General features: G+C 39.0%; 1 protein-coding gene across 1 annotated transcript; it reads right to left on the bottom strand.

Annotated features, from left to right (window-relative positions):
- Positions 1-7,678: 7,678 nt before the first annotated feature.
- Positions 7,679-8,732, bottom strand: LOC113462601. Its single transcript, XM_039123085.1, has 2 exons — positions 8,029-8,732; positions 7,679-7,913 (listed from the first exon to the last, which is right to left on the bottom strand). The coding sequence occupies exons 1-2, from the start codon at positions 8,619-8,621 to the stop codon at positions 7,898-7,900; spliced, it is 609 nt and encodes a 202-aa protein (XP_038979013.1). The 5' UTR covers positions 8,622-8,732; the 3' UTR covers positions 7,679-7,897.
- Between the last annotated feature and the right edge of the window lie 3,925 nt (positions 8,733-12,657).

Raw genomic sequence — 12,657 nt, 5'->3', positions numbered from 1 at the left:
CTGGATATAATTAATGCCATTTGTAACTCAAGCACCATGAAACGGTAAATACTTCTTTTTCGAAACAACTTAGAATTTGTTTAGCATAGTTCTAACAAAAATTTTATCTACTTGGCAAGTTAGATACTTCAAATATTATCCAATTAAAAAAATAAATAAAACCATCTTGACTTTCTTTAAAACTGACAATGGGTCTTCTTTTAACCCTTATCATCGCTACAGTGCCACCATCCCTATCAGTGATAGACTATTACCGTCGTCACCATCATCTCTACCCATTGTCGCCATTCTATGACTACCAAATAGAAGCTAAGTTACAATTTTAAGGAAATTGGAAAGTAAAAACTATTCTCATTTTTTAAAAATGGACTTTAATTGGCTTGAGGTGTCTAAGAAAACAAAAAAAATGAGAGCTAGAGGTGCTCGCGGATCGTATTTCTAGCTTCTTAATTATATTTTTTGCTCTAAATAGAATTTAATAAAGTATGAAGTAGCAACTCCCCTACCTCCCCCTTACTTTTTTTTCTTAGAAGCTAGTGAGCAAAACATGTCTTTTGCATACGTAGCACTTTAGTTAAGAATGATTTATGCACCGACCAAAAAGTGTGATATTAATCATTACATGTAACCAATGCACTATAACCGCCATCAAAAATATTATCTGGGTAGTAGTGTAACCATCCATATTTTAAGTATATGTGATAAATAATTCTATTGTCATGCTTTTACATATTTTAGGTATATGTGATTAAAAATTCTATTGTCAAAAAAAGTTGCAAAAGCAAATGAATTCTCTTACTATTTTTATGTTTTAGGTCACTATACATTTGGCCTCAATGTAAAGATTATTTTCGGATGTATCAATATCTTCAAGTTGGATTACACAAAAAGCTCAATATGCACGTGTTTTACAATTAGATCCTTATCAATAACTAGAAAACTAGCAAGATAATGTTAAAAAGAAGATATTCAATTATAAATATGAAATATAAAATATAAAAACAAAAAGAAGTATATAGATTGATTAAAAATGAAAATAAAGAAAAATATCATACATAACACAAAAGCATAAATAAACAAAGTCTAAAATATGCAAAACATTGTTATGTGTATAGCAAACAAAGTATAATCGGCAAAACAATCTTCCAAGACAATAAAAAACATTGTTATGTGTATGGCTTGCTTTATGGCAGTCCAATATCTCTATTTTTGATTAGTATATGACTTAGATATTAACTGGGTAGCACCATCAAGAAGCTAGTCCCTATGCATCGCACTCATTTCGAACTGATGGGCTCTTGCAAGCAACATGGGTCTATAAGCTAATAACTATCAATTAATTTCCAAAATTCCCTTCATTTTTTTCCTTTCAAAATTTTGGTACAATGTTGTCAGCCATGCCAACCATTCATTTTTGCCCTCACGCCAATATTTCTTTGCCCTTCCTTATAAAAAAAGAAAAACACTTCCACTCCACATTCTACCATCTACTTACACACACACACACACACACACACACATATATATATATATATATATATATATATATATATATATATATATAGACACACACATATGTATGTATATATACACACACATAATGCACACATACATATGAATATATCTATAGCACTTCTAAAAGCAAATAGAATGGATCTTCGATTGCCGTTGCCATCCTTGTATAGATGTCGAAACTACTCGGCACATTCAATTTTTTTTTACTTTTAATTTTTTGCTATCGAAATTTAGCCTCATATGAAAAAGGTTTCGTGGACGATTGAGAACATGAGGGAGCTTGATGAGACCACTTGTAAATTGGATGATGATGAGGTGAATGCTCTATTTGTTTTTACTGTCGATTCTTTTAAATTAATTATATGAAATTTAGTAACTTTTTACTATAGTTTTATAAATTTGAAGAAATTAGATAGCACAACTCAGAGTGCTTTAAGATTTTTGGCACTAATTGGATTAGGAATTTGAGTTGGTTTCCTGCATGATTTTTTTCCTTCTTTTTCAATATCAACAGGAATTTTATTTAAAAGTGTAAGATTGACACAAAGAAAATATATGATAACTACGGGACTAGAAGATGCATTAGACATTTATAAAATTTATATAATTTGAAGTCAAGCAATTATAAATTCTATATGATAATTATTTATTTATCTATAACAATTTAATAGATTATTATATACAAAAAGGGTTTTTTTATGCATGTTAGAGCCTTAGAGGGTTCATTGCATTGATAGCACGTACATTGTTCTAATATGCACGTGGGCGCGCGTGCACATGGGTACAAATAGGCAACAACATTACCTGGACTGACAAGTGGCAGCTGCAGGAGGCTCGGCCTAAAGGGGAAGGAGCAGGGAGAAAAGCCCGGACGATTAGGTAAGGCACTCCCGCTGCTCTCTCCCTCGTCACGGGCGTTCGCTCGATGGCTTGCCATACGTCCCAATCTCGCGCCAGGACGCCCAAGGCAGAGAAAGGCGTTAGCTTTGGATATCCTGACATGGGACCCACTATATAAACTTTTACTCCCCCTCACCAACCCCCCAAAGCTTACCTTCCGGTAAATTCTTGCCCTTACCCATAATTTTTTTTTCTCATCCTTCCCCTTCTTCCCTCTTTTACTTCTCATCAGGCCTTTCGCTTTTTCACGCCCTTGCGTTCATATTGGATATTCGGATTAAATTCAAAAAAGCTTTTCAGAATCTTGGACGAAGGGTACTCTAACCTTTCCCCTTACTTTCTGTTTTAAGCTAAAGCGTTCAATCAAAATACACGCCCCAAAAAAAAAGAAGGGGAAAATACACACACCTCTGTCTGGACAAATTGAAGCTTTAAGACCAAGTTTTTAGTCTACTTTTACTTATTTTTCCCCAATCTTGTTGGGTGGAGTTCTGTGGTCTTTATATTGTATTTCTCAGCAGAGACAATGCAGATTTTTTCCCCGCAAAAAGATTGAAAAAAGAGGTGTTTAATCTACTTTTCCTAGATGAATTTAGATGAAAAATAACCAAGCATGGATTCTTCTCCGCTTTGACCATGTAATTATTCTTCGTAGTTGATGTGCCCGATCACCTTAATTGCTGTTGATAGATCCATCTGGTTAATCAGACTCATCCATTGTAAATTTGATGTAAAAAGAGAAAGTAGTTGTCTTGTAACAGTGAAAGATATAGTGCTGGATATCTCACTAATTAATATATCAGAGTTGAAGGGTAGAGAACTGAAACATTCTGTTGGAAAAATACTGTCCCAGAAAATTTTAAATCTATAATACTCTACTTCAACAAATAATAGGCAGAAATAGGCTTATAGAAAATAAATAGAGAAAGTGGAAAAATGGAACCCGAGATGCTGAGGCGTGGTATGTTGGTCACTTTCCTTGAAGTAGATTTCGCCGCCTTACAGTGCACTAGGCTTGGATGGCGTTCTACTCCTGAGATACAACAGCCTCTCGCACTGTTCCTTATGCCTCAATGATTTGCATGGATCAAAGAAGCTTTCGAACCCAGAATCAGTATGCAGCAAGCCCGTTGATTGAAAGAAAAACAGCAAACAGGAAGAATAGAAGTTCTCCGTTTTCAATTTTCTATATACTGTCTAATCCGAAGAGGTCTATTTATAGACTTCTTCGGGACAGACGCGACCCAAAAACGATCCAACGGTCGAAACCGGTAAGAAAGTTTGAAAAAACACTGGGAGTATGGCCAGCGGATGCGAGGTCGGTTGCGAAGAGGTGCTATCGAGGAAGCGACGTGGCTCCTCGTGCTAAGGGTGCGAAGCACGACTCATGCGCCTCTTGGCTCATCGCACCTGTTGTCCGACCTCGGCTCCTCTGGGCTCATTGCACCTGTGGTCCGACCTCAACCTCGGCACCTCGGACGAGCACAGGCACAAGGAACCTCGGACGAGCAGGGCCTCAGTCTCTTGGACGACCTCAGCTCTGGGTCGCACAGGTGCAAGGAACCTCGGACGAGCAGGGCCGACGAGCAGAGGTACGAGCGCAAGGAAACTCGGACGAGCAGGGCACATGCGCAAAGAACCTCTGGTCGCACATGCACAAGGAACCTTGGACGAGCAGGGCCTGTGAGGCGCAAGTAACCTCGGACGAGCAGGGCCGAGCGAGCACAGGCTCGAGCGCAAAGACCGTCGGGTCGGACGAGCACAGGCACAGAACCGAGCCTTCACGTAAATAAATCCTCCATATGAGAGATTTAAAAAAGGAGGGAACAGAGATTCGAACCACCTACCTCAAGCACCTCAAGCGGGCACACCAACCATCCACACCACACTCTCTTCTTAACATATATACATAATATATATGTTTTAAGTATGAAAACTTTTAATTATTATTTAATAAAAATCTAACATTCCCCCACCTGATTAAAATGTTTTCAAAAACTATATAAAATAAAAAATAGTCAAACTGGGCTTGTTTATGTCACGACTTCAATAAAGGTAGCTTGCGGCTTTGAACCTTTACCTAGTGAAAGTATATTTTCATCTGAAAGGTATAGTGGTAGCTAAAAAGCTTTGAACCAAATCCTTTGGTTCAGATTTCTATATACTTCACCCATGACAAATGCAAATACTGGGTTCATTATAGGTGGTGCTTTTTCTGGCCTTATGCACCAATATCTCAGTTTCATGAGTGCTCTAGGGGTTAAACCCTTATCCCCATAGACTGCGGCCACACAGTCACACTCACATAGGTGAGTCCTCTAAGGGTGCTCGCAGCACAGCACCTTGCCATAGTCTCGGACTCATTCAGAGTTTTAAACTCTTCCGTATACCTCTACTGTATTTAGCACTCACATCACAGGGAGAGACCAAATGACATAAAGTCATTTTATTATAGTGCTAACTAATCATTAAACAACTTGTTTTTCCCGTTGAACCTTTCGTCTTGGGATCTCCAGTCAGAAAAGGTTGGGTTGCCATTGTCAATGATTCCTTATGGGTTTCAGTCCCATCCCCTTTGATGTTTCTATGACTTTGCTTCTAGCCAGTCCTTTAGTTAAAGGATCTGCTAGGTTATCTTTAGATCCAACAAATTCCAAAGTTATGATACCATTTTTAATTAGGTATCTAATAGTCTTATGTCTCACACTAATGTGTCTTCTGTTTCTCTTGTTATACTCAGTATTTCTACAAGTATTAATTGCAGCTTCATTATCACATAACAAAGAGATAGCAGGTATAGGCTTTTCCATAATAGGTATTTCAGACATAAGATTCTTAAACCATTCTGCTTCTTGACTTGCAGAATCTAAGGCTATAATCTCAGCCTCCATAGTGGATCTTGTGATCACAGTTTGTTTGGATGATCTCCAAGCAACAGCTGCACCACCCAACATGAATATGTATCCACTAGTTCCTTTTCGATTCACTGAATCAGTGATCCAACTAGCATCACTGTATCCTTCAAGTACAGTGGGAAATCTTGAGTAATGTAAACCATAATATATTGTACCTCTCAAGTATCTAAGTACTCTATCCAGTGCTTCCCAGTGACTAAGACTAGGGCAACTATTAAACCTACTGAGCTTTCCTATAGCATAAGAAATGTCAGGTCTACTTGTATTTGCAACATACATCAGTGTCCCAATAATTTGAGCATATTTCTCTTGGGCCACTGGATCACCTTTATTGCACTTCAAGTTCAAACCATACTCATAAGGTGTACTCACTGGTTTACAGTTGTACTTATCAAATTTCTTCAATATTTTCTCAATATATTATGATTGATCAAAAATTATACCATCAGGTATTCTGGTAATCCTGTTACCAAGAATTACCTCTGCCTGACCTAAATCTTTCATATCAAAATTATTAGACAAGAAAGTTTTGATATCAGTCACCATATTCATATCAGTACCAAAAATTAAAATATCATCAACATATAAACACAAGATAATACATGAATCATTTTCTAACTTTGAATATAAGCACTTATCTGATTCATTTGCTTTAAAGCCATAAGAAACAATTATTTTATCAAATTTCCTATGCCATTGCTTAGGAGCTTGTTTTAAACCATAGAGAGATTTGACTAACCTACAAACTTTTCTTTCCTGTCCTTGAGCCACAAATCCCTCTGGCTGATCCATATAGATCTCTTCCTCTAAATCACCATGAAGGAAGGCAGTCTTGACATCCATTTGATGAATTATCAAATTATGGATTGAAGCCAGTGCAATTAAAGTACGAATTGTGGTTATCCTAGTCACAGGAGAATATGTATCAAAGTAGTCAATACCCTCTTTCTGAGAAAAACCCTTAGCAACTAATCTTGCTTTATATTTTTCAATAGAACCATCAGGTCTTAATTTCTTCTTAAATATCCATTTACAACCTATAGCCTTACTACCAGGTGGTAAGTCAGTTAAAAATCATGTTTTATTAGTCATAAGTGAATTCATTTCACTATTAATAGCTTCCTTCCAAAACATAGAATCTAATGAGTTCATAGCATCTTTATAAGTTTTAGGATCATCTTCAACCATAAAAGTATAGAAATCAGATCCAAAATCTTTCTTTTTCCTAATTCTTTTCCCTTTACCAAGTTCATTAATATCATTAAGTTCATTTTCATTTTCATTATTAGGAATAATTAGAGAATTAGATGGCGAACTACAAGATGCATCATTAGATCTATTTATTACATGCTTTTCTATTTTATCCTTAAATGGAAAAATGTCTTCAAAGAAAGAAGCATCTTTAGATTCAATTATAGTATTCTTTTCTATGCCATTAATATCAGAACTAATGACTAAGAACCTATAAGTAACACTATTAAGAGAATAACCAAGAAACACAGCATCAAAAGTATTAGGTCCTAATTTTCTTTTCTTGATTAAAGGAATATTAACCTTAGCCAAACAACCCCAAACTTTTACAAAGTTTAGGTTAGGTTTTCTTCCTTTCCAAAGTTCATAAGGAGATTCATTAGAACCTTTAAATGGAACCCTATTAAGCAGGAAACATGCAGTAAGCATTGCTTCCCCCCACCAAACCTCAGGTAAACTTGAGTTGGCAAGCAAAGATCTTACCATATCTTGCAGAGTCCTATTTTTCCTTTCAGCCACTCCATTAGACTGAGGTGAATAGGGAGGTGTAACTTCATGTAGAATTCCATTAACTCTACAGAATTCATTCAAGTCATTAGAGGTGTATTCTCCTCCTCTGTCTCACCTGAGAATCTTTATTCTCTTGTCAAGTTGATTTTCTACTAAAGATTTATAAGTCTTAAACATCTCAAATGCTTCATCTTTAGATTTCATTAAATAAACTTGACAATACTTAGAATAATCATCTATGAAGGTAATGAAATACCTTCTACCCCCTTTAGTCAAAGTTCTATTTAGATCACATACATCTGAATGTATTAATTCTAATAAAGTTGAATTTCTATTTACTATTTTAAATGGTTTTCTAGGTTGTTTAGATTGAACACAAATTTGGCACCTTTCCTTTTCATTTAATGAAACATTAGATAATAAACCAGAGCTAATCATTCTTTTAATAGTATTATTATTCACATGTCCTAATCTAGCATGCCAAAGAGATGAAGAACATATTGAAAGCACAATTTTATTATTATTATTAGAAGAAAAATCCAAAGATACATTATTTATTACATACAAGCCATCACACTCATAACCTTTGCCTACAAATGTTCCATTCTTTGTTATAATCACTTTCTTAGATTGAAATAACAAAGAATAACCACTTCTATTTAGAAGAGATCCACTGATCAGATTCCTCCTTCCATCGGGCACATGGTACACATTAAATAGTGTAAGCACATTCCCAGACGTAAGCCTTAGAAGTACTTTTCCAGTTCCAAGCACTCGTGCCGAGGTGGAGTTCCCCATAGTTACTGTTAGGCCGCTCCGGACCTGATAAGTAGTAAAAAGGGTATGATCAGGACACATATGAACATTCGCACCTGTATCCACTAACCAATCGGTAGAGCAAATTGCCAAATTTAATTCTGGACTTAAAGTTACATACCGATCATCAGTACTAGTAGGACCAGTACTGGATAGCACCATGTTGGTTTGTGGATTTGCAGGTTGAGAAGGCGCATGTTCATAGTTCTGATACTTCTTCTTCTTCATCCGGCATACTCGAGCCATATGACCGAGTTTTCCACAATTGTAGCAAATCGGCTTCCGATCATTCTTATTGATATGGTGTTTTGGCTTCATAGGTTTTCTTTTGTTTCTAGGTCCACCCTTTTCAAATTTGGAGTTCTTGAACTTATGGGTCTTATTTTGGCTTTCTACAAAGTTCACCTTGGTTAGAAGCTCAGGATTCATGAGTTGCTCATTATCTTTCTCAAGGTGTTGTTCTTGGATCCTAATGGCAGACAATAGAGTTTTCATTGTCATATCCTCGGTTTTATGTTTCAGGGATAACCCAAAGTCTTTCCAAGAAGGTGGGAGCTTGTCAATGGTACAAGCAACTTGAAGGCTCTCAGTTATTCCCATTCCCCTTAAGCCTAACTCATGATAAATCACTGTTAACTCATGGGCTTGGTCAACTACGGGCTTGGTGTCAACCATCTTATAAGACAGGAATTGACTAGCAGCATACTTGTCCATTTCGGCATCTTGGATACCATATTTCTTATTAAGATCATCCCAAATCTCCTTGGAGGTTTTAAAAGTGCAGTAGACATCAAAAAGGGGATCAGTAAGATAGGACAGAATCCTTCCCCTACACAGGTAGTCTTTCTTCTTAAATTCCTCCAAATTACAAGTTCTAGCTGGTTCATTCTCTTCCTCATTTGGAGGAGAGTCAAAGATTATGGAAAATAACCCAAGTGTGGTTAAGAAGATTTCCATCTTCTGTCTCCAACGCTTAAAGTTATTTCCATTAAATTTTTCAGGAGGAATCGGGTCACTTGCATTGGCCATTGGGGTAACTCTAAGTACTAGCCTATTATATGTAGGAAGAAAATCTACTTCAAGAATGTTGGAAAAATACTGTCCCAGAAAATTTTAAATCTATAATACTCTACTTCAACAAATAATAGGCAGAAATAGGCTTATAGAAAATAAATAGAGAAAGTGGAAAAATGGAACCCGAGATGCTGAGGCGTGGTATGTTGGTCACTTTCCTTGAAGTAGATTTCGCCGCCTTACAGTGTACTAGGCTTGAATGGCGTTCTACTCCTGAGATACAACAGCCTCTCGCACTGTTCCTTATGCCTCAATGATTTGCACGGATCAAAGAAGCTTTCGAACCCATAATCAGTATGCAGCAAGCCCGTTGATTGAAAGAAAAACAGCAAACAGGAAGAATAGAAGTTCTCCGTTTTCAATTTTCTATATACTGTCTAATCCGAAGAGGTCTATTTATAGACTTCTTCGGGACAGACGCGACCCAAAAACGATCCAACGGTCGAAACCGGTAAGAAAGTTTGAAAAAACACTGGGAGTATGGCCAGCGGATGCGAGGTCGGTTGCGAAGAGGTGCTATCGAGGAAGCGACGTGGCTCCTCGTGCTAAGGGTGCGAAGCACGACTCATGCGCCTCTTGGCTCATCGCACCTGTTGTCCGACCTCGGCTCCTCTGGGCTCATTGCACCTGTGGTCCGACCTCAACCTCGGCACCTCGGACGAGCACAGGCACAAGGAACCTCGGACGAGCAGGGCCTCAGTCTCTTGGACGACCTCAGCTCTGGGTCGCACAGGTGCAAGGAACCTCGGACGAGCAGGGCCGACGAGCAGAGGTACGAGCGCAAGGAAACTCGGACGAGCAGGGCACATGCGCAAAGAACCTCTGGTCGCACATGCACAAGGAACCTTGGACGAGCAGGGCCTGTGAGGCGCAAGTAACCTCGGACGAGCAGGGCCGAGCGAGCACAGGCTCGAGCGCAAAGACCGTCGGGTCGGACGAGCACAGGCACAGAACCGAGCCTTCACGTAAATAAATCCTCCATATGAGAGATTTAAAAAAGGAGGGAACAGAGATTCGAACCACCTACCTCAAGCACCTCAAGCGGGCACACCAACCATCCAAACCACACTCCCTTCTTAACATATATATATAATATATATGTTTTAAGTATGAAAACTTTTAATTATTATTTAATAAAAATCTAACACATTCTACATCAAACTTGTAAACTGTAATATAGAGGTCTACTCCATATCCCCAGCGCTGTTTGCGTATTTTGCATATTGCCGGGCGCATCATTGTAGTTCTCTTCCTATTAATTTTCCAAGTACGGCTAGAAAGCAAGCAAAATTGTTACCAGGGGGAAGGGGGGTAGAAAAGAAAAAACTCAATTCAGTATTTCATTCGGGTTAAAAACTCAATTCCATATTGTGACATTTTATGGTTTTTGTTGTAAAAATAAATGGTCTCGAACTTAGTCCCATATCGACTAAATAGCAGAAAGGTATGTTCCTTAAATGGAGGGGGATAACTCCTTTCTCTTCAGAGGCACCTTTTGTGGGACAAAACCATCCATTGGGAAGAGACTATGAAATCCTCTTTAAAGCGAATAATACCTATGAGAAGAAGCAGTACGCGCGGGCTGGAGCCCGACTTTCTTTGACCTCATCAATGGCAAGGTCGAATGGCGGGATATCCTCCCATAGCGTTGGACGCACGGGCCGGAACCCGACCTCCCTTGACCTCATCAATGGTGAGGTCGGAAAGCGGCAGATCCCCCCGTAGCACTGGACGCGCCGGCCGGAAGCCGATCTTCCTTGACCTCATCAGTTCCCATGACAGAGATGTGCATCTGGAATCAGAATTTCAATGAATTTCTAATTTAATTATCATTAGCCCCTAATGCTTGATCAGCCATCTGGATATATATGTATGCATGCATGCATATGTGTATGTATGTGTAACGTACACACACATACTCTATATATTTGTATTCTAATATTATAATCTCAGTAACAAGTCTCCACAGACTCTACACTTAGAGGCATCAGTAACTGCAATAGACAGTTCCACAGCTTTCACCCTTTAATCATGTGTACCAATACCTTCACTTTATACCATTACAAATTTCTTTGTTGTAACATTGAAAAAGTTTTCAATCTTGGGATCTTTGCCCTAATATTATCCTTTATTTTTCCCATATCCCTACCTTATTCACCACCATGTAAAGCCACTATGGCATCAAGAATATTTCTTGTGGCAGGGCTGATTTTTGCTATACCAAATTTATTTTCTAAAGCGATCTAAATCCTAAGAAGTGCATGACCAAGGAGACAGGTGGAATTCATGTTTTTGTACACTCAAAAATCTAAGTGGGCTTCATCAGGCTATTGTTTGGATCTGACCCAAGCCTAACCGTGCTTCAGCTAAGGCTGAGAAACTTGTCGAAACCCTTGGCATGATATGGGACCCGGGGGCGGGGTGCGGGGTTGCGGGCAGGCCATCATCCTCGTATATTACAAAATACATTGGTTGGCTTGTCGGCGGCAGGTAGTGCAACGTAGCTTCTAAATACTGCAGTACAAGGGTGTATTGGTCTTGTATTTGTAGGTACATATCATGGTAAGCGCTTGTATGTACTCTTGGTTTGCTGATATGGGGTAGTACTGCCTGGTATTTGTTGTAGTATATACCTTTGTGTGGGGCTGTACATACTCTGGTATGGCCAGCTTTTCAAACTTTGGGTGCAATACGGTGATTAGTATGATTTAGTGGACTAGAAAGAGTTGTGGATTTATCCAACTACTCGATCACAATAGGGATGTAAGTAAGGTTCGCCAAACTGGTATCAGAATCCAGGGCTGGCCCAAGTTTTAGGCGACCTAGGCAGTCGCCTAAGGCCCCGGGCCAAAGGAAGCCTACTACAGACTCACAGTCCGCGGAGACCCAAAGCTACAGTACAATTTCGCGCTATAGTGAAATTTCTCTCGCAAGGGCTACTTTCTTCGCCAGTTCGTCATGGGAACTTAAAACTGAAAAGACGTGGAGACCTGTAGACTATAGTCTGAACAACCAATCGACCGATCCATCACACTGTCACAGCCAGGAATAGTTGAACTCTTCTTCTTTCTTCCTTCACGGATCCCCCGACCAGTAGGGCCCAATCCGGAATAGCGCTTCGCCGCTTTCCCAACCCACATCATCTCGTCCATCCTGGCAAACTCCCTGGTGTGGCATCTAGGGCTTGTTTGGTTCACGGAAAGCATTTTTCCTCCTAGGAATATGATTCCTGGGAAACAAATTCCTAGGAAGAGGATGCCTAGAAAAGTACTTTTGGCATGTTTAGTTGACTATGAGAAAGTGACAAATTTTCAAAGTGCTTATGTTTGGTTGGCCATCCACTTTCTTTGGAAAGTTATATATATAATTCCTATTATGTCCTTAATAAAAATTAGCTTTTTAATGCTTTTTTAATGCTTCTTTAATGCTGAAGGGACTTTTTGGGAAAAAGTAAAAATGAAGTGATTCCCGCCTTATGGGAAAGTAACTTGTTGCTGGTGGTCCAAACCGAGAACGATTGGCACAGCGGTGTGAACGGGATTCCGTCTGAGCTGCCTTGGTTGATGTTGATTGTGCTCCACCTTCCACCGGGAAACCTGCAAGCAAGCCTCGCACCACCACTGGGGTAGTGGGGGCCCTCCGACGATCAAGTCAGAGGAGATTGGAGGAGGAGGAG

This window comes from Phoenix dactylifera, unplaced genomic scaffold (genome assembly GCF_009389715.1).
Source record: "Phoenix dactylifera cultivar Barhee BC4 unplaced genomic scaffold, palm_55x_up_171113_PBpolish2nd_filt_p 002055F, whole genome shotgun sequence".
NCBI classification, from domain to species: Eukaryota; Viridiplantae; Streptophyta; class Magnoliopsida; order Arecales; family Arecaceae; genus Phoenix; species Phoenix dactylifera.
The sequence above is the reverse complement of the archived record's forward strand: the minus strand, read 5'-3'. Positions and strand labels throughout refer to the sequence as shown.